Source organism: Pezoporus occidentalis, unplaced genomic scaffold, assembly GCF_034315485.1.
Source record: "Pezoporus occidentalis ecotype Australia unplaced genomic scaffold, CSIRO_AGI_Poc_V1 ctg44, whole genome shotgun sequence".
In the NCBI taxonomy this organism is placed as follows: Eukaryota; Metazoa; Chordata; class Aves; order Psittaciformes; family Psittacidae; genus Pezoporus; species Pezoporus occidentalis.
In genome coordinates this window covers 4,473,516-4,492,961 of record NW_026915769.1, presented here as the reverse complement: position 1 = coordinate 4,492,961, position 19,446 = coordinate 4,473,516, and the positions used below count along the sequence as shown (strand labels likewise).

Sequence of the window (19,446 nt, the reverse complement as noted above, 5' to 3'; positions counted from 1 at the left end):
CTTGCAAGGTTTTGTTTGGCTTGTGATTTAGAATTTAGAGCTGCATGAATCAGTAACTGGCTGAAAACATCTCTCTGAAAAATACAGAGTAGTAAGTAACTTACGAAGTACTGCTGGTTACAGTGTCTTGTTTTCCAAATTATTAAAACCACTGAGGAAGGAAAGGTATCAACAAGAAAATATAAACAGCCAACACTGCTGATAGTGTTTGCAAACAGAATTTAGTCACAAGCACAGTTTAGCTTTTCACTTTCTAAGAATGAAGGGTTGTTAATAATGCAAGTGCCTAACGGAGGCTACTGAAAGAGAATTAAGTAGCATCAGAAACTCTTACTGATCTTCTTTACCTGAGCATTACTGCCTCCTACTTCGATCAGCTGATAACGGATTGGGTACAGCAGGTCTACAGCTTTGTCACAATTTCCATTTTCAAACTCTACAAATGCCTGGCACAGTGGCAACCCCAAATGAGGTGCCAGGGAAAGCTCGTGGTCTTCACAAGGTGCTCTGTAGAATGAGAAAGTGTTTAACTCCTGTAAGTCAATTATGAATACACATATTTCAGTGTCACTCCATCATAAACACGATTTATTTTACTGTACAAAGCCTGATGTTTCAGGTACTTCATTTAGACAACCTGCATTAAAGTGAAACAGTCTACGATTCTGTATCTTTCGCTGTGGCTATGTTACTTTCATCCTTTTGTTAGTCACCAGGAAATCAGTTTTCATTCTTCTGAACAGAGCTGCAAAAGGCCCAGGCCCAGGCCCAAGCCCAACCCCTCCTGCCTTTGCAATGAACAGCTTTGGTCAGAAAAGTGAGAACTACACAGTTTCTCGTCTAATGATCTGATCAGAACATCCTGCTGCTAGTTCTTTGACTGTCCTCACCTCGCCAAAAGTGGCCATCAGTCCTTGCAAAGAGCTTGCCACACAGCACAGTGCCTGCCTCCCCATCTTTCTAATATGAACTATACTCCCCCTGACAGCTCTCAACGTTTCTTTCATTCTAACCATGACAGACTGCTTCTACACCCATGAACAGCAATAGATTTTAGCTAGCTCTGAAGATACTGGCTTTTCTTTCCTGTTTTAGTTTGAGATGGCTAATGAAGAAAATGATGAAACAATTCTTCACTTAAACATAGGTTCCAGCTCTCTGATAAAATGCACAGAGATAGAAGATTCTTTCTTTTTCCTCTTTCAAGTGATCTGACGCGTTGGTTCATGAAGAACAACATATCCCCTGCATCAACTGTAACATTTCTATCCCCAAAAGTAAGCACGTGACAGCAACCACCAGAGAGCGCCAGGAAATACCTCACCAAAAAAATTCTTGTCAACTTCAAATTGCAAAGGCTGGGGAAAAATATTAATGAAAAGCCAAGGATGACTGTTGTTTGCGCCAAAGTTTCATGACTGCTTTTTGAAACACATACAAAACCCATCTTAGCTATAATTTAGTTATTACATCTTGTGATACACATAAATTATTCCACTAACCTAATCTTTATATGATCCCTTCATCTCACAGTCTGTTTCCTCAAATAATAAAACTAAACTTTATAGTACTTCCACCTACAGCTAAAAATGTACAGCTGAATTACTACGAAAGGCTCAACATACAAGCAAAAGGAAGCACTGGGCGTAAGGATAAGTAGCATATGTTTATTAAAGCTTCCCTGAAGCGGTGTGCATGTGCAGTTTTAATACTTTATATATTCTTACATCTATTTATGTACTTATATAAAAGATATTTACCATTTTCTACTTTAGTCAGACATGCTTAAGATTGATTTGACAGTTACTTGGTTTTGTAACTATTCTTTAAAATTATGTTTACTTTTTATTACTTTTGATTGATGGGTATTACAGGAACAAATAGTGACAATTTCAGTTCTCCCTCCTTTTTGAAGGCAAGTGAAGCAATAGATGATGAAACAGAGGTAAAATGGGGGAGAGGGAATTGCATTTAAAGCATCTATATATATCAACCCCTTCAAAAACTTTAGGCAATTTACAGTTATTTAATACATAAGGGAACACAAAAAAACATAACATTGTTTAGATGAAATACTTAAATATTCAAATGTTTCCAATAATTTAATTTGCAAGCAAAATCTTCTCTATTTTTACTTTAGCAGTACTTGAAATTCAGTTTCCTGCAGAGGTACTTCTCACACATCAAACACTACGTACCAGAATATCACTACCAATGTTCTATTATAAAAGAACCTTTCAAACCAGAGCCATAAAAAAGAACCACCATAGACAGCTGAAGTACATTGTTGAATACCCTTACTAATATAGAGGTGAAATACTTTGTTCATTGTACGTAACATAGCTTAATGTGAACCCACTGAAAGGGAACAGATAGCAACTGTTCAGTTGGTGTCCATGACTTCAAGTATAAGAGATCTCTGCTTAGCAAGGTAAGAAACCCCTCTAGACATTAACTCAAAAAATGAATAATTACAGGGATCTCCCAACTGGAGACTGACCTGCTTGAACCAGACATGTTCCAGTGACATGCTAGAGCAAAGAGCATGCTGTAGTGCTTTGCTTTACAAAGCAAAGCCAGAGACATTATCAGAGGATAAAACAGTTAAATAGAGGATAAAATAATTAAATACAATACTTCCATTCACTTGCTTACTTGGCAAGCTCCTGAAGAGTTGTTAAAAGCTCATCAGTAGTTTTGTGGTCTTTGGCTCCAAGTGAGGACATCAAGAAATGTACATCATTGAACAGAAGAACGTGATCTCTGCTGTGCTTCTTTGTCAGCTGGAGAACATTGCTCCACCTGTCTCCAAGCTTTACACCTAAGAGTAAAAAGTGTTTGTCTCAGTAAAAATACTACACACAAAAGCATGACTTTGCAATATACTTTCAGCCACTCAGCATAAACAGCATTTCTACTAAACTCAAGAAATGGTAAAATGGCAAAGTGTATACAGTAATGCTCAGCTGCAGCATGCAGTATTTGGGCAGAGTTTACCGACTATCAGTAATTTATCACAAATATTCTAGACTGCATTATGTGAGGTTCTGGCTTTATTATGGCACTGCTCTTGTGTACATTTCTGGTGTCCTCAACATAAAAAGGACATGGAACTGTTGGGACAAGTCCAGAGGAGGGCCACGAGGATGATCAGGGGACTGGAGCACCTCCTGTAGGAAGACACGCTAAGAAAGTTGGAGCTGTTCAGCCTGGAGAAGAGAAGGCTGCATGGAGACCTCATAGCAGCCTTCCAGTATCTGAAGGGGGCCTGTAAGGATGCTGGGGTGGGTCTCTTCATTAGGGACTGCAGTGGTAGGACAAGGGGTAATGGGTTCAAACTTAAACAGGGGAAGTTTAGATTAGATATAAGGAAGAAGTTTTTTACTGTGAGAGTGGTGAGGCACTGGAGCAGGCTGCCTAAGGAAGTTGTGAATGCTCCATCCCTGGCAGTGCTCAAGACCAGGTTGGACAGAGCCTTGGGCGACATGGTTTAGTGCAAGGCATCCCTGCCCATGGCAGGGGGGTTGGAACTTGATGATCTTAAGGTTCTTTCCAACCCTAACTATTGTATGACTCTACAATTCTATGTCTTCTTGGAGATGAGGTTCCAGTGAAGCATCTGTAGCAATCAAAAGAACAGAGTGACAAGATGGATTTCATAAGCAAAGCCAATGTATCGTTAATGCTTTAGCAGAATACTGTAAATGTCCATCTGCCTGTCATCCCCTCCCCTTCATGAACTCTAGTGTATAAACACTAGCTTAAAAAAAGTAAAGGAGAAATGCCACTGAGTTAGCAGGGTACACAAAAGCCAGAGGATAATTCATACATACTAGCAATTTCAATCAGTATCAAAATAGGAGGTTAAGCATCTAGCATGACATTTACTTCAAGGAAGCTCTAGAGATTTTTAGATGATTATGTACTTGATCATTCAGCCTCCAATCTCCAGGGACAATTGAAGTGAATTTTTCAAGGAAAAACTATGTGACCTATGCTAGCTTGAGCTGAATGATACACCATAGTGGCATGGCGGAAAAAAAAGAAGCTCTTGGGAAGAACAAAGGTTACAGACATTATGAATTTCACATTCAGGCTTTTTGCAAGAGCAGAATTTTCTTCTGTAACAGAATTCCTCTGTAACACTGACCAAGCTCACTCTATTAAGTGTATTTCAATACTTCTTAAAAATGCAAGGCAGGCGAAGGGGAGAAATTACAGCTCTAAAAAAAAAAAAATGGCAGGTGGATATCCTACCTTCCAGATGAAGCCTGTACAGCATTGAACAGTTATCTACTATATCCAGCATACTTCCACTTGACAGACACCGAGGAGCAATCTGTAATCACAGATATTCATAAGCTGCCCAACTGATGTGCTAGTGGGAACTTAGTCAGATAATCAAACTTGTTTTCACAGTACAGTATTATCTTTTTATGCATTGAAAAATACCTGTTTTGCAATAGCCCTAATTGCATCCTTCCTGAATACAGCAATTTGCAGTGACAAACATGCTGCTTCATTTGTGCTGTTTTTTTTTCCTGTTATGAAGTCAAACTCAGTAAGTATGGAGAGTCACCAAGGCATCCCATTTTTAAAAAAAAAAAATGCCGTAAGTATTACTTCACTTTGGCAAGGTTAGTAGACAGGACAGCCCAGCAGCTTTCTATTCTATGTATTTCTATTCTATAGCTTCCCTATTTTTATAACCCTTACAAAGACACGTTATCCTAGAGTTTGATATTGCTTATTTACAAAGATTGCCTTGAAATCTAGACAGTGAAGAACTATAATAAATTAGCCAGGAAAGAAAAGATATGCTTCTGCTGACTTAGTGCCATACATGCAAAATTCAGTTCTTTGTAAAGGCACATTGAGACCTTATAGGAAAACAAACAGTACCAACATTGCCATTGTAGCTCTTTCAAGCACAAGTGTAAGAAACACTTGAACTACATGAGAGTCTTTTGGGCATTTTACCCAAAACCACTCAGAAATACTTTCCCTTAAAATCTGTAACAACAGATGTAAACAATATACAAACATATACGACACTCTGTAATAGGTTTCAGTCTCATACAGAAGGAAGAAAGCACATATCACAGTTTTAAGCTAGTTCTCGGTAAAGAAGAAAAAGGCCCTACTCACATGATTGTCATAAATTGTCAAAGCAGCCTCATATTCACCCTGTGAAAGCAAAGAAGCACTGCATGATTAACAGTCAGATACAGTAACTAGAAGTGACTGGTAGCAACCAAAAGACATACATACAATTAATAATGTCATAATACTACCTCATAACCACCTCATGACTTCATCAAAACAAACCAAGGTATTAAAAGAAAGACTGAAGTCTGAGATAAACCAGGATTTACTAGGCAAAATATTCAGTACAATTAGGTTTCATTTAACACTAGGTACACATGAAGGAAAAAGACAAGGTATTACCTCTCATTTTAATGTTCCTTTCAGGGATTTTTGCAAAAAGTTAGTGCATCCCATGGTGTATGCAAGAAGGTAGGAAGAAAAATAAATTTTAAGAAGGCTACAAAAATGTTGTACACATAGAAGGTGGCAATATAAACAGGGTACTAGACTACTATCAAGAATAATGCTCCTTCTATGTTAATAATACTGACCACAAGGAAGTTACTGTTTTCTGACCCAAAGTACACTGCCTTCTCTTGTCACATTTGTCTCCCTAATGAACTGAACCCCACAAGTGCTAAGTATTATTAAATCCAAGGGAATTCTGTATTGCAACCTGACAGGTTGGGTAAAACTGCAACCATTTTTTAAAGGGTTTGAACAATAAGAATTACTAACATTAAAAAATAATGACATTCGTGACCAAACTTAGAGTTACCGCCTCTTTCTTTTAGTCAGATTTTGGGACCAACAAATTCATACTGAATTTGAAGAGATTTTTGCTTAAAATCAGAGATCCAAGTTAATCCTTCTATCAAATAACTGTGCCAAGTGTAATTAATGAGACTATTTCATCTTCAAACATGCAATAATCTCACAGCAATTTTTCAACATTCTAACAAAGATCCTGGAACTTTGACCAATGTAATTAAAAGTTCTCAAAATAACTGTAATAACAACTAGCTTGTAAACACGGCATTGTGCTAATTTTAGAAAAACACCCCTTTAAACAGCTGAAAAAAAAAACTATAAATGTTAGGCCTTCATTTTTAAAAGGAAGCATTAGATGAATGACCTATCTGAAGCATGGAACACCTATATGAAAATATCTCATACCTTTTCAATGAAGTATAAAGCCCAGTGCCAGTAATTATGGCAAGCAAGCATATCGCTGTTCTGGGGAAAAAGAAAAGAAAGAAAACATTATTTACAAAGTAACTTTCCATTTAAACATATCTAGTCGGATTTCTGTTTCCTTCTTCAATAAAAATGAGTATTTCACCAGATGGAAAAGACAGAAGAGACAAGAACTTTAAATCGGCTGGCCAAGACACCATCTCATTTGGTATGTTTGCTCTTGCAGCTATTCAGGCAGACACCTCAAAAGCAAGGTTTCCCCCACATCATTTTCCAGAGAACAATTTAACTTGGATGCCCCAGAATTCACTCTTTTGCAACTTTTTTTTTTCCTTAGGCAAAAAAAAAATCCCATCTAAAACCTAGGTGTCTTGTGTAAAGTAACCTAAATAGTGGAAAAAGAAACCCACCTTAAGAGGGCCATTCATCCTGCCCATCTAGACACCTATCTCAGACATAGAGAATCACTTTGTAACCGTGTTCTACTAAAGAATACAGAAGCTGTACTAGATAGCAAACACATTGGCAGTTCATCAGATGAGGTGAATATTTGCTGGACTGTACCAACTCTTCACTGTCCTTTTCAGCTGGCACCAAAACTTCCAATACTCTTCCCCAGCCTGCACTTCAAGACAATGTCATTGCGGTTCATTTTTGTGAGCGCATTGAGAATAGACAAACAGGCATATAATTTCACAATCCTCTGGTGAAAATTAAAATACCAGAAATGTTCATGGCCCTCCTCCCATTCTCTCTCCCAGTGCTGTAGCTAAACTTAATGTTCTTACAAGTGGAAAAAGCATCTTCATGTTCATGGTAACATCTGTAATATTCCCAGCACATGTCAGAGCTTTATGGGGCTAAGATAAACATTCTGCTAATCTTTACTTGTTTAATATTAAATCAGAAACCAAACCTGAGCAACTGAAGTAGTGAAGTGTTTGGCAGAAACCTGAAAATATCAAGTTTAATATCATACTATCATTCCAAATGTCATACAAACAAGAACATGTGATTACCTCATAAACACATCAAAACCTTTTTACTGCTGCTGATTCTGAGTTCTGAATGAGATTAAACTGCTACAGGAGAATAGGCTTCTAGATAACTAAAAGAAATACAAGCAGGCTATAAGAACTTACCACAACAGCTCGGGAGAAGACCCACTGCCATTTAATAGTAAACCTCACTGGCAGAGAAGTCCTCTCTGGTAAGATAATTTGCCCCTTTTGATTTTGGGTTGAAAGATACATTAAACTAAATGGTACCTGATTTTTTTAGGGGGTGGAGAAGCAAGCAAAATAAACCATTTTTCTAATCTTGGTAGTTGTAGGAATGATGACTTAAAAGTGGTCCAAGCTATGTGTCCCTCACAGTATGCCATTTTTTCCTGCCTCTTGCTTCAAAAGTAGCACAGATAAATAACAGCTCCTCAAGTGATGGTTTCTTCTAATATGCAAACTTTGCATTGCTTGTAACATGTCTGCAGATAGGAAGGAACTGCATGCAGAGGAATCGAGAACTTGGCTGAAGGAGATAAAGGAGACCTAAAAGGAGGTTTTTCAGAGATGCTACAAGAATATTTACCTTCCAGTTGGTTTCCGTTTCCTTCATGAATTCTAACCCTTTCCTCACCTCTGCTTTCATCTCATTTACATGAGCTATAGTATGAACAGACCATGCATCAGTCTTATTTATAGCCAAAGCCTGCAAGTGAAAAAAGGGAAAGCTTATGAACTTTATTTAACAGTATTTAACACTGCTGATATAGAAATAAGGGACTACTTTTTACTTGCTGCAGGTACCATTGCAACTAACCACAGCCTGGAAATTTAGTTTGGACAGAAGACAATGTTTATTGGTTGACTTCACTTCCCAGCTTCTACGGCATAGAGATTAACACCTGCAGAACACTTTAAAATGCAGGCTTTGATGAAGACTATCAAATGATATTTTATTTCACAGACATGCATCAATACCAGCTGTGAAAGAACTGCGTGTACAGGCACAATATATTCCATTACATAGTGCCTTGCAGGTAACCGTGTCTTTTTCAAGAACACAGCCAGCTCTGAACATTCAGAAAACTCCTCTTTCTGGCTCTAACAACTCCCACTAGGTTTTAGGCATTTTGCAAGGTTAACTATTAACCTGGTAAATGTTAAATGTTAATATTTAGTCTTTGTCACTTTCAGCAACTTGATGTAACAGACATTTTGCAAAAACACCCATGAGAAATTAATTATAACTGAGATTCCTGGAGGACAGGGATAATCCTGAGGACTGGAGAAAGTCAAGCATAATTACTATCTTCATAAAAATGAAATAGACCAGCCAATAGTGATCCCCAGGAACACTGTAAAGTTAACTGTGCTATAATCCAGAAACAACTATCTGGGAATAAAGGAGGGGGAACCCAAAGAGGATGGACTGTCAAAAGCAGATTACATCAAAACAATCCAACATTCTTTAGCGGGAGTATACAGTCAATTATACTGGGGGGGAAACAGCAGATAGGATAATAAATGGATTTTAAAGTGGTGTTCTGACACCATCTGACAAGCTATGTTCATAAGCAAATGAAGGAAATACAGTCAAGATGAAACTGCCATTGTATAGCAAAGGTGTGCAAACCTTTCTAAGGAACAGTTACTAATAGTCTCTCATGAAACTGTAAGCATTTCCATGTTAAGCTTTATCTCTTTGCTACTTCTACTAACAACTGGGATGACGGAGAGAGTCAGGTCGTGCATTTGTGCAAACCACCACCTAGAGACAGGGACCATGTTTAAGAATTCTGAAACCTTTTAGCACCAGTAGCAGGCAGCTTACCTCATGGGCAAGCTCTTCAGCACGATCAAAGAAGTTTGTTTCCATGAGTCCAAAAGAGTAGAAGCCCTTCACATAGCTAAGTAAAAAGGGGAAAAAAAGCACACCATCCATTTAGAACTAGATTTCATCTAGGACTGAAAACCATATTCAAATAGCATTTAACTCAAAACATGCAAGTTACAATGAGGGTTTAAGTTTGCAGAATACAGAACAACTAGCCAGCTCTCAGGGGAAATGAAAGGCCCAGAGACACCAGCACAGGAAACAGTAACAAGATGTACATCACCAGTGTTCTGACAGCTGGATAAACTGGAATTAAGAGTCACACAAAACAATCTGCTGATCTCCATAACAGCTGCAAGATGCACAATTAAGAGGCTGGAAGCGAGACAGTGCTGTCACCAGAGCTATCTGAGCATCTCAAAAGCTGTTACACACATACCTGATGCAGTCATTTTAAGAAATATTGAAATGCTTTTTTTGCAAATTCATAGCTTGCAAAATACCACAGGATATGTTTGTGCTTCTCAAAATATCTGTTGGGATTTTGGTTTCAAACTCCTACAACACAGGAACTATTAAAACGTGGGGTATGTTGCAAAACATTTATTCCATGGATCGAGATGAGTAAAAGTTGATTTATTTTTTGCCCATGTATCAATTAATGCGCTAACTCTACATACCTGTAAGCTTCAGGATAAGGGGTACTTGCCAGGGTTTTATACTTTAAGAAAATAATCTAAAAAAATCATCCCAAATTACTTTTTATTAATGATTCACTTGTCAATAGATTTGGATTATCTTCAACTAACTCTGGGAAACTGAAAAGTTCAGGTCTGAACTAAAAGACATTTTAAAAAGTTCTGCCTTCCTCTGTCTTTGCTGCACCAGCTGTTAAAGTATATACAAAAGTTTTATTTCAGAACTACACTTGGGTATTCCAAGTTACAATTCCTTTCTTCCTTCCACTGTTGTGCTCCATCACTCACAATGTGATCCCCAAGTGAAACATTGTACCCATAAAAGCTCAAAAGAGTTCTGCCACTGCCCTCAGTGAGGATGTGATTTTATCCTGTGGGATACATGTCATGTGCTGTATTTGACAGCAAAATTTACTAATTGAGCCTCAGCAACAACAGTGTCAACAGGGATACAGGAAAGATGTTCTAGCTGTGGCCAGGTCTAATTCACTTATATGCCCTTGATTTTATCTACATGTCTGTTTGCCAACGGATCCTGTTATTTAGATGTGTCTGAACTTAGAAAGCACAAAGTATGTGCACACCAGATAAAGAGCAGTTTTCAAAATGAAGCATGACCCACCTACTTAGTGGAATATCAGGTGTCCAGAAAGGATAAACCCGGGCAACAGAATCTCGCATCTGTATCTGATATCCCAGGTAGAAGTAAGTGTCCTGGGAAAACTTGAGGGCTAGCAGGTCAGTTGGGTGGCTCTGCAGAATCTGCTCCCATAAATCACAAGCTTTTGGAAGCTGTCTAGAAATAAAAAAGTATTTTAATTGCTGCAAGAAGGCACATACACATGTCTCTACTGTTAGTTCTGAACTCATGCTATTCTGAAAAATACAAAATTCAACATCAAATTATGCTTGGATTTTTTTCTTTGATGGAATTTCTTAGTCTTTTTAAAGTAATAATGGCACTATCTACACTGAGCACCTTCTGGGAATTCTTCTGAAAGATGTGTCCTTGGGTTACAAGTCACTGTAACACCCAAGGAAAATTAAACAACTTTAAACCATAAATCTAACAATTTTCCTACAGGGTTGAATAGCTTTTACAGAGAGAGATCTACCACAATTAGCCTAACTTCACATTCACAGACACCTTCCCTTCTACTGAGAAACAAATCCATAGTAACAGGGTTTCAGTAGCTTCCTCTTTACCTTTGTTAAGAAGTATGTGAGGTACATCCATGCTCACCTGTTTGCTTGACAAATAATGAAAGCGAAGCGTTAGCCCATACTTTCTGAAGTGCATGTAAATTCATTATACTGAACATAACAATGAGCCTTTACAGCACTTCTGACCCTCTGCTGTCTTCTTGTTTTACAGGGGAAATAGTTTTTGACACAGGGAGACAACAGAGGAAGAAAAGTCTGTAGCTTTGCTTTTGTGCATACAAGTCTGTGTTCTATTATATTGGACCCTACTGTAGTCAAACATTTAGCATCCTAGTCTTAAACCACTATTCCACTGATGGATCTATGACATTTAAAACATGGAGTGCTTAATGATATGAAGCAATGGCAAAAGAGCACTTCCCCTTCTACACTGCTGCTCACTAACTAGTCATGGTGCTTACAGTATGGAGAGATAAAGTGAAGGACAACCACTGACATCTCACCCTTTGCTAGATGTCAGTGCATATGAGGCAACACTACTGCCAACTGTCACTTCCACATGTGGTAGCTAAAACTCTTCAGAGTCCTTTAAATGAGATGACAGCAAACTTACCCACTTGCAAACATGTCCAATGCTGATACATGAAGCTTCTCTCGCTCAGTCAGTGGCTTTGATTTTGAAAGCATCATCATCGTTCTCATTGCACTGTCCAGCTCTTTGTTGAGCCGCACTGAACTTCCAGTACCAATCAGCTCCAAACCATTAGCAATCACATGTCCCATTGCTATGGAAAACAACACACTACAAATTGAACTGTACAGCACTACATTCATCCCTACATAAACATAAGAGTTGTTTATTTTGAAAAAGATTGACTTGTACTCACAGGGGTCTAGAAAGTCTTATAAGCCTAAAGTTCTCAGAGGCTTTTCATGAAAGCCATTTAAAGGACTTGAAATTGAAAGCAAAAGAAAACAAGCCCAAACACACAAAACCATTCCAGCCTGCTCTAGATTCTGAAGACACCTTACAGAATTCTCTAAGCCATCACACCAAGACACCAGGTATTATCCAACACTTTGTATGCTATGAATTAAAGGTTATACTCACTAAAATTTGGATCTGCTGCTTTTAACTTGGAGAGACATCCCTCAATACCTCCAAGGCTCTCATTATTGGTCCAGGTTGCATACTGGAAGAGACACAGAGAGAGGCAGTCAAGGAATGCCCAATGATATTGCTCTTCATTTCTTTCTCCTGGGCACTTAAAATTCAAAAGCAAGCAATGCAAATGACTAAAAGACAAACATTGCATTCCGATAGGGTTAGCATAGTAGCAAACCAGAAAACCAGTTTTCTTCAAGACAGTTTGGCCACCTGCAGAACTAATACCCTGGATTTCTATGTGGTTTATGTTAATGGGTTGATTCTCCAATATCAAGCAGCACAAGCATGCTGGCTGTGACCTTCCCCACAGTGGCAGCACCTGGCATAGACCTGCGCCAGGAGGGTTTTCTGCTGCCTGCTAATGGCTGAAATCCTCTGGCAGCCTGATTTTGAGGCTCTCACAGTTGATAAGAAATTTGAAGGTGAACTACAGCGAAGACTATTTCATGCACAAATTCCTTCAAAACACATTTTCTTAAACTTTTTGGTCATACCTGTGCCAACACAGCATCAAATAGCTTACAGGCTTCATTGCTAGTAGTGGACAGGACAAGTCCAGCATCTTGCCAGGCCTGCAAAACAAACGGATACAAACACACTCATTTTGCATACTTGTTTTCCAAACTACTCCAACAGGTTTTCAAATCGATCATGTACCGGTATTTTTGTCAACTATGCTTTTTTAAAAAAAAAAAAAATAAAAGCTGGAAGGACAGCATGAGCAGACACACAAACTTTTATTTTGTTGTAGTCACATATAAGGATTCAATTAGGTGGGGTTAGCAGTGGAAATAAAGCAACAAAAAGTTGTAACATATAATAGATCTTGATGGGTTACGCATCTCATTATGAGAGACTCATTCTTAATTCATTACAACTCAAGTTTTGGCTAGTCCCCCTGCTGCAGACACACCTAATGTGAAGTAGAGACATGGTAAAATAAAACCCTGTTCTTTTAGAACTGAAATCAATACTTCAGGTATCTTGCAGGCCGAACAGCTTGGCAGAGCAAATCCACCAAGTCGCTGGAGTAAAGAACAAAGAATTTGGGCCACAGATTTGTACAGAAGCCTTACAAAAAGGGGTCGCACAAAATGGTTTGGGTTGGAAGGGACCTTAAAACTCATCCAGTTCCAACACCCTGCCATGGGCGGGGACACTTTCCACTAGACCAGGCTGCTCCAAGCCCCATCCAACCTGGCCTTGAACATTGCCAGGGACAGGGCAGCCACAGCTTCTCCAGGCAACCTGTGCCAGCGCTTCACCAACCACAGAAATCGGGCAGAGTTTCTTCATAAGCTATGCAACACTGACTGAGGTGCTACATCTCCTGGTTAGCTGCTGAAAAACGAAAACAGCTCATTAGCCAGAATGGTGGAACTGAGCTGGCAGCACCCTGTTTCATGACTGTCTCCATGACTGCTCTATTAAGTAACTCAGGCAAACAGGCATGTAAACTCCAGTTGTTTGCAGGCCTTCTCCCCTACACAGGATGGCCACACAGCCACAAAGCCTGTCATTTCACAAGCTGAGGTGCTTCCCTTAGCAATCTATTATCAGATATTTTTAATATGTTTGGGTTTATTTCCAGTAATCACTCATCATTCAGTATTCTGATACTGCAACCATCATTACCTCTACAACTGTTTCTCAAGCACAAATTTATATTCAGCACACCATATCCATTCCTGTGTAAGCATACACACATTTGAGAAGCTGCCCCAATCACTTCAGCATCACTTTTTTTCCAGAACAGAGAACATACAGGATAGACATTAAAAAAGACCCGAGGCAAACCAATTTTAGAGTCCTCCTAACAGGAGATTAGTCCTTGCAGATGCTGCAAAAATTCAGCTCATCTCATTTTACACTTTAACATAATTCCTGGTTCTAATGACCCAACTTTCACAAATTTTAAGTACCTAGGCAATGAGATCTTTGTTAATATATTCTAAAGCTTTCCCACTGTGACTGGATTAAAGGCTCACATTCCAGCAGCTCAAGCACTTGAGTGTTCCAATTACAAGCCTGAAAGATTAGACCTGAAATAAAATTACAGATTTTCTTTACAATTCATGCTGTATCCAGAAACAGTGTAGAGAGAAAAATCAAGAGGATAGCAAAGTCAGGCCTGCTACTTACAGGCTATCTTTCACAGTGCCCTAAAAGATAGGCCAGGAGCCACTTTCATCACCAGTCATGCTCCATTTGAAGATGCTTCATTTGAAGCAGCTCTTTGCCACAGCCCATTTTGCACAACAGCTTAAGGTACTTGCCAAGTAGAAAATGTCATCTGGTTTTGAGATTTCTTAATGTTACAATTATTAGGAATGAAAACGTTTCTGTATCATCAGAAAAAACAGCAGAAAAAGGGTTAGCAAAAAAAAGGCCTGCACCCATGATTAAGGGCACTGCTGATCTAGCTGAGGTACATGCTATGGGAAGACACAGCTGTAAAGCAGCTATTTATTAGCATTTTTGCAAAAATGGGTGTCCTAGCAAGTAGGCACACACAGCAAAGGCAGAACTTTTATATTTCCTATCCCGTCCACAAGTTCCCTTGTTTCCCCATTGCTTGGGTACTCCAAGGTTTACAGCCTATCCATTTACGTGCTAACTGTCCCACCTCTGTTTACATCTCCCCTTACTCAATTTCGTACACACCTTCCTCTTATTTATCTCCTTTTATGGTTCGATTTTATAACTCTCTGGCATACATGCGATACCCCCAACTTACTGTTTAACTACAGAACCAGTTTACACCAGCTTAGGTTCATAGGTTGTACAAAGATAGTATTCTTTTTAACCACAGTGTGTCTGTTGCCCAAAGATGACGCTGTCTTTAACTACAGTGTGTCTGGTTTAAGTCATGGTATTTCAAACCCTTTCCTTCATTCCCTTAGTAACGTAACCCCAGCCCCAATATTACAAAGCCTTAATATTGCAAAGCCCCATCCCCAGCACGTGAAAACAACACCATTTCTCTCATACACGCTACTTCTACCCACTCTAGCAAGCCTCTGCTCTGCCAAGCCTCCAGCCCACATAACTCATTCCTCAGTGGAAGACTCACACTCTGCCAACAGGAGGATGGCAGCAAGGCTCTTCCTGTCGGCATACCAGGACAATTAGCTGCAGGGAAGAACCACCCTGTAACAGCTGCTGACTCCTCAGAAAAAGAAAGTATCTGCTCCAAACCTAATCAGTTGTTGTCACCAAGAACCAAAGAGCACAGAACAGCTGGCAACCCTTGTCCTCTCCATCATACACAAGTGGTCCTGCCCAGACTACCTGGTACACTCATGCCTTGTGACTTGTCTGTACTCATATATCAGACTGTGACTGAAGAAATCCACAACAGAGGGAAAGGAAGTAGGTAAAACTCAGCCAGAAGACACTGTAAAACATTATCAGCTCCTCTTCCCACAGAAGCTGCCTTTAAGTTGTATTACACAAATTTCCCACAACCTTTCTCTCTAATTCCAGAAAAGACTCTGTGATGCCTGTTGCAGGAGAGTGCCATGGCCTTGGCTCTCCTTACTTCTTCTTGGCAAGACCAAAGCCCTGCCCTTTCTCCTGCTTTACTGTAAGAGTTTAGTCATGAGATCTGCTGTTTATTTGTATTTTGTTCTGCTAGAATCCCAGCTGCATCTGAGAAATACGCTCTCTGCATGCTGCTGTTAGCACATCCTCTACAGAGTGGCAGTTCTCCAGGGCTCTGCTGCTAATGAACCTATGACTGTCAGAAGATCTTCAAGATTTCTGTTTACTTCCCCTTGCCTAATTAAACAAAAAATAACAAAAAAAGGAGAGACAACATGAACTTCATCGGGAAGCAAGCACTCAAATAACTAATCAGTAACTAGCCCCTGCAGACAGATTTTGAACCCTTGGACTCAAAGACGATTTAGAGTGGCCTGATTCACTTTTGAGACCCACAGAAAGGGCAGGTGTGACTGGTGTGCACTACGAACAAGGCCCAGAGATGCTCAGCCACGGGTTTGCTTCCCCGGTGGCAGATGAGGCTGCAGTGCCTCGTCCCCATTTTCAGATCCCAACAGCAGCCTCACGCCACCTGAATCCACCCGAGCGCCATGCTCCGCGGGTTGAAGCTGACGGGCTCTCTCCAGCAGAGGCCTCTCCACGCAAGGGGGTCTCTCCGCGCCTTCCTGCCAGCCCAGGCCGCCTTCGCTGCCCTCCCGTCCCAGACCCAGCGGCTCTCCCGCCATTCCGTCCCCTCTCCGCCCGGCTCTCGGGCGGGCCGGGACCCCTCCAAGGCCCACCCGTAAGGACACCGCCCGCCACAAGGGCGCACCCCGGCAGGGGCCACGGGCAGAGCGGCCTCGGTGGCAAGGCCCTGTCGGGCGGCCGAGCGGCTTCCGTGCCGCTCCCCTCAGAAGTGCCCTCACCTTGCAGTCCCTCAGCGGCGCCATGAACCTGCAGTCAGGTCCCGGTAGCTCCGCGCCTCTTACACGGAAGGAGGTGGAGGCGGGGCTGGGCCTGGAGCGGCAGAGGGGAGGGCAGGACGCCACTCGGCCCGCTGGCAGCGGCTTATCCCGAGCACCCGTGTCCTGGGGGGCCTGGCCGGGGTGCTGCTGACGGATGTGTTTCGTGTAGGTTATAGCCGCCGAAACAGACCTCCCCTCTGGCTGAGCACAGGCTACCAGAAGAGCAGAAGTGGCCTGACATCTGAAAATGGTGATAAATCCCTCCCACTCAGAGCATAAGGGATAGGAAAAGACGGGACGAGTTAGCAGGGTGCCAGCCGGCAATTAAAAATAGAGCTTCACAATACTGCATTGCATTTATATGCAGATGACTTTGTTAGGATGTCCCTTTGGAAGGCATCAACTGTGGACCGTAAAATCCTGTTCCAGGGCCTGGGGGTCTTTACAAGACTTCTGTCTTGTAAAACTGCACCTGCACACGGGTCACCCTGAAACCCCCTGTAAGTAAGGGCAGACTGTCCAAGTCAACTGGGAATGTTGACTGTTTGGAAGGGAGCTCTTGAGGCACACTCCAAGTCTATTTAGAGAGGAGACGCTTTATTCTGTGCAGGGTGCTCAGTGGTGCATTTCCACAAAGCAAGTACACCCGATGCAATGTGGGCTTCTTCCTTATGTTTATACACACAGGTTGCAAGGCAGTAAACCCCCATTTTTGCAGCGATTGGTCAGCAATCGACATTCATGGACTCCTACATTCTCTCATCTGTTAAAGACACAGTGTAGATTTATTTCACCACGCATGTTCCGTGAGTTGTGGGCAAGGGTCTCTAACCATCCTGAGCCCCCACGTCACCGAGGTGGGCCTTGGTGCTGCCAACAGATGTGCTTCATGGAGGTTACCAGCCCCCAGATACTTGTTTCTTGTGGCATTGTGTATACCCCCAGGCGATCTGCTGTTCCTACCATGAAGAACCTTTCTTACCAGTTGTGCCAGGGAGGAGGGTGAAGCGCAGGTCCTGGTTCCAAACGGTAACTACCCAACTGTCGACATCATAATGCACTCGGGGGGGTGGGTTGCTATGTATGAGCCCTTGTAATCTCAGCCCCTGTGATCCCTCAGCTCAGTTGTCCTGCATGCACACTACAATGGCAGCTCTCCACATTCTCCTGCTGCTGCTCTGCTGCAGGGCTCAAGGCTCAGGGCCTTCCTCTCTCTGCCTCCGCCTTAATAATTGCATTCGCAGTGGCTCTGCATCCTGCAGTTTGGATTCATGGGAAGGACCAAAGGGAATCACGTTTCCTTGGTTCTGCACTGAAGACGTGTGAGACTACGGGAACACCAAAGTCAGCTTGGGAGAGACATGTCATCCGGCCAGTGCATTTTGTGAAAGCAGTGTGACACAAGCTTGCACGAGTGGAGGATCTACTTTTGAAGTCGACAGAAACATCAAGAGCATATACATCCACCTCCTGACTGATGCTCATCCCATAGCGTCGTTTGCTGCTTCTCACAATATGTCGATGGTTGCAAGCAAAACTGAGACAGCCAGCGCCGACTTTAACATCAAGGTGTTCTATATTATGTGTCTCCCAGAGTCACTGCTGACAGCCGCAGCTCAAGGAATAGGAACCAGCACTCAGAACACCTCTGTTGTCTTGCCAACACCCGCTGTCACAAGGTATCGAAGCCAGCCACTGGTGACCATATACGTTTCTAGTGACCAGTACTCATTTCTGGAAGGGATTCGAAGTCTGTGGAGAGAAGACACGTGCAGGCTTGGCTCCATGGCCAACTGGCAGAAGATACACGGTGTCTGCAGCATGAAGCGGAATCTCAGAAGCCTGTCAGTCCACGCTGAATCAAACGCATCCACGTTTGACATCAGGTTCCTGGCAGCCAAAGCAGTTGTTATCCCCAACTCAGTAGACTGGGGAAAAGCCCTGATGGCAGACGTCCCTGAAAACCCAGTGATGCTCTTAGCAGTGCTCTTTATTTTTGCCATCTACTTTCTTTTGTCCCTCTGGGCCATGAGAAAGGACAAGGCTGAAAGCCACAGCAAAAACAAGATTCTAGTTCTGGCGGACAACAACCCCTTTGACAAAGCGAGCTATTTGGTCACTTTATACACAGGCAGCCGCTGGGGAGCTGGAACCACAGCCGATGTCTTTCTTCAGCTCATCGGCCAGAATGGCATGAGTGACGTCCACTGTTTGCGGCAGCCACGTTTTCCATCGTTCCAAAAAGGGAGCATGGACTGCTTTCTGTTAACCGCTAAGGAAGACTTGGGAGATGTTTGTTCCCTCAGGGTCTGGCACAATAACAAGGGCCCATCTCCAAGCTGGTTCTTAAGCAGAGCCAAAGTTGAGAATATGTCCACTAGGAAGACCTGGTTCTTTATGTGCAGGAAATGGCTTGCACTCGACAAGGGTGGTTCCTTAACAGAAAGGACATTTTCCGTGACAAACCCCAAGACACCGCTGCCCAGAATCGACTACTTTTTGATGAAGCTTGCCAACAGCCTGACAGAGGAACATCTGTGGCTCTCCATTTTTGCTCCCGTTCTCACTGGCACGTTCAGCAGGTTCCAAAGGTCGTCTTTGTGTTTTGCAATGCTGTTCTTGTACCTGCTTGTTGACATCATGCTCTCTAACACTACAAAGACTGAAGAACCTCAAGTCTACTTGAGGTATTTGAGAGCAGTAACACTACAAATCGAATTTGCTTTGCTTACCATACCTGTGGAAATGATGATAACTGCCTTTTTTACATATTCCAAGAAGGAACCTCCTCTTCAAGGCGTGGTTCAGCAGGACCCAAAGAGAAACTCGCTCTTCCTGTCTGGAAATC

At 41.7% G+C, this 19,446-nt stretch overlaps 1 protein-coding gene across 3 annotated transcripts in view; it reads right to left on the bottom strand.

The window, feature by feature from the left end:
- The window catches only part of TTC38 (tetratricopeptide repeat domain 38), a 33,616-nt gene that overhangs the window by 2,540 nt on the left and 11,630 nt on the right, over nucleotides 1–19,446 (bottom strand). The window contains exons 2-14 of one of the 3 annotated variants that reach the window (XM_062634950.1): nucleotides 16,560–16,587; nucleotides 12,645–12,722; nucleotides 12,094–12,175; nucleotides 11,596–11,767; nucleotides 10,441–10,614; nucleotides 9,118–9,193; nucleotides 7,873–7,992; nucleotides 6,265–6,324; nucleotides 5,149–5,187; nucleotides 4,258–4,339; nucleotides 2,656–2,821; nucleotides 348–507; nucleotides 1–74 (exon numbers count right to left, since the gene is read on the bottom strand). In XM_062634950.1, the coding sequence (XP_062490934.1) occupies nucleotides 1–74; nucleotides 348–507; nucleotides 2,656–2,821; nucleotides 4,258–4,339; nucleotides 5,149–5,187; nucleotides 6,265–6,324; nucleotides 7,873–7,992; nucleotides 9,118–9,193; nucleotides 10,441–10,614; nucleotides 11,596–11,767; nucleotides 12,094–12,175; nucleotides 12,645–12,722; nucleotides 16,560–16,583 (1,307 nt within the window). In that variant the 5' untranslated portion in view covers nucleotides 16,584–16,587. The remainder of the gene's footprint in view (nucleotides 75–347; nucleotides 508–2,655; nucleotides 2,822–4,257; nucleotides 4,340–5,148; nucleotides 5,188–6,264; nucleotides 6,325–7,872; nucleotides 7,993–9,117; nucleotides 9,194–10,440; nucleotides 10,615–11,595; nucleotides 11,768–12,093; nucleotides 12,176–12,644; nucleotides 12,723–16,559; nucleotides 16,588–19,446) is intronic. The other 2 variants (XM_062634952.1, XM_062634951.1) reach the window with 2 other exon arrangements.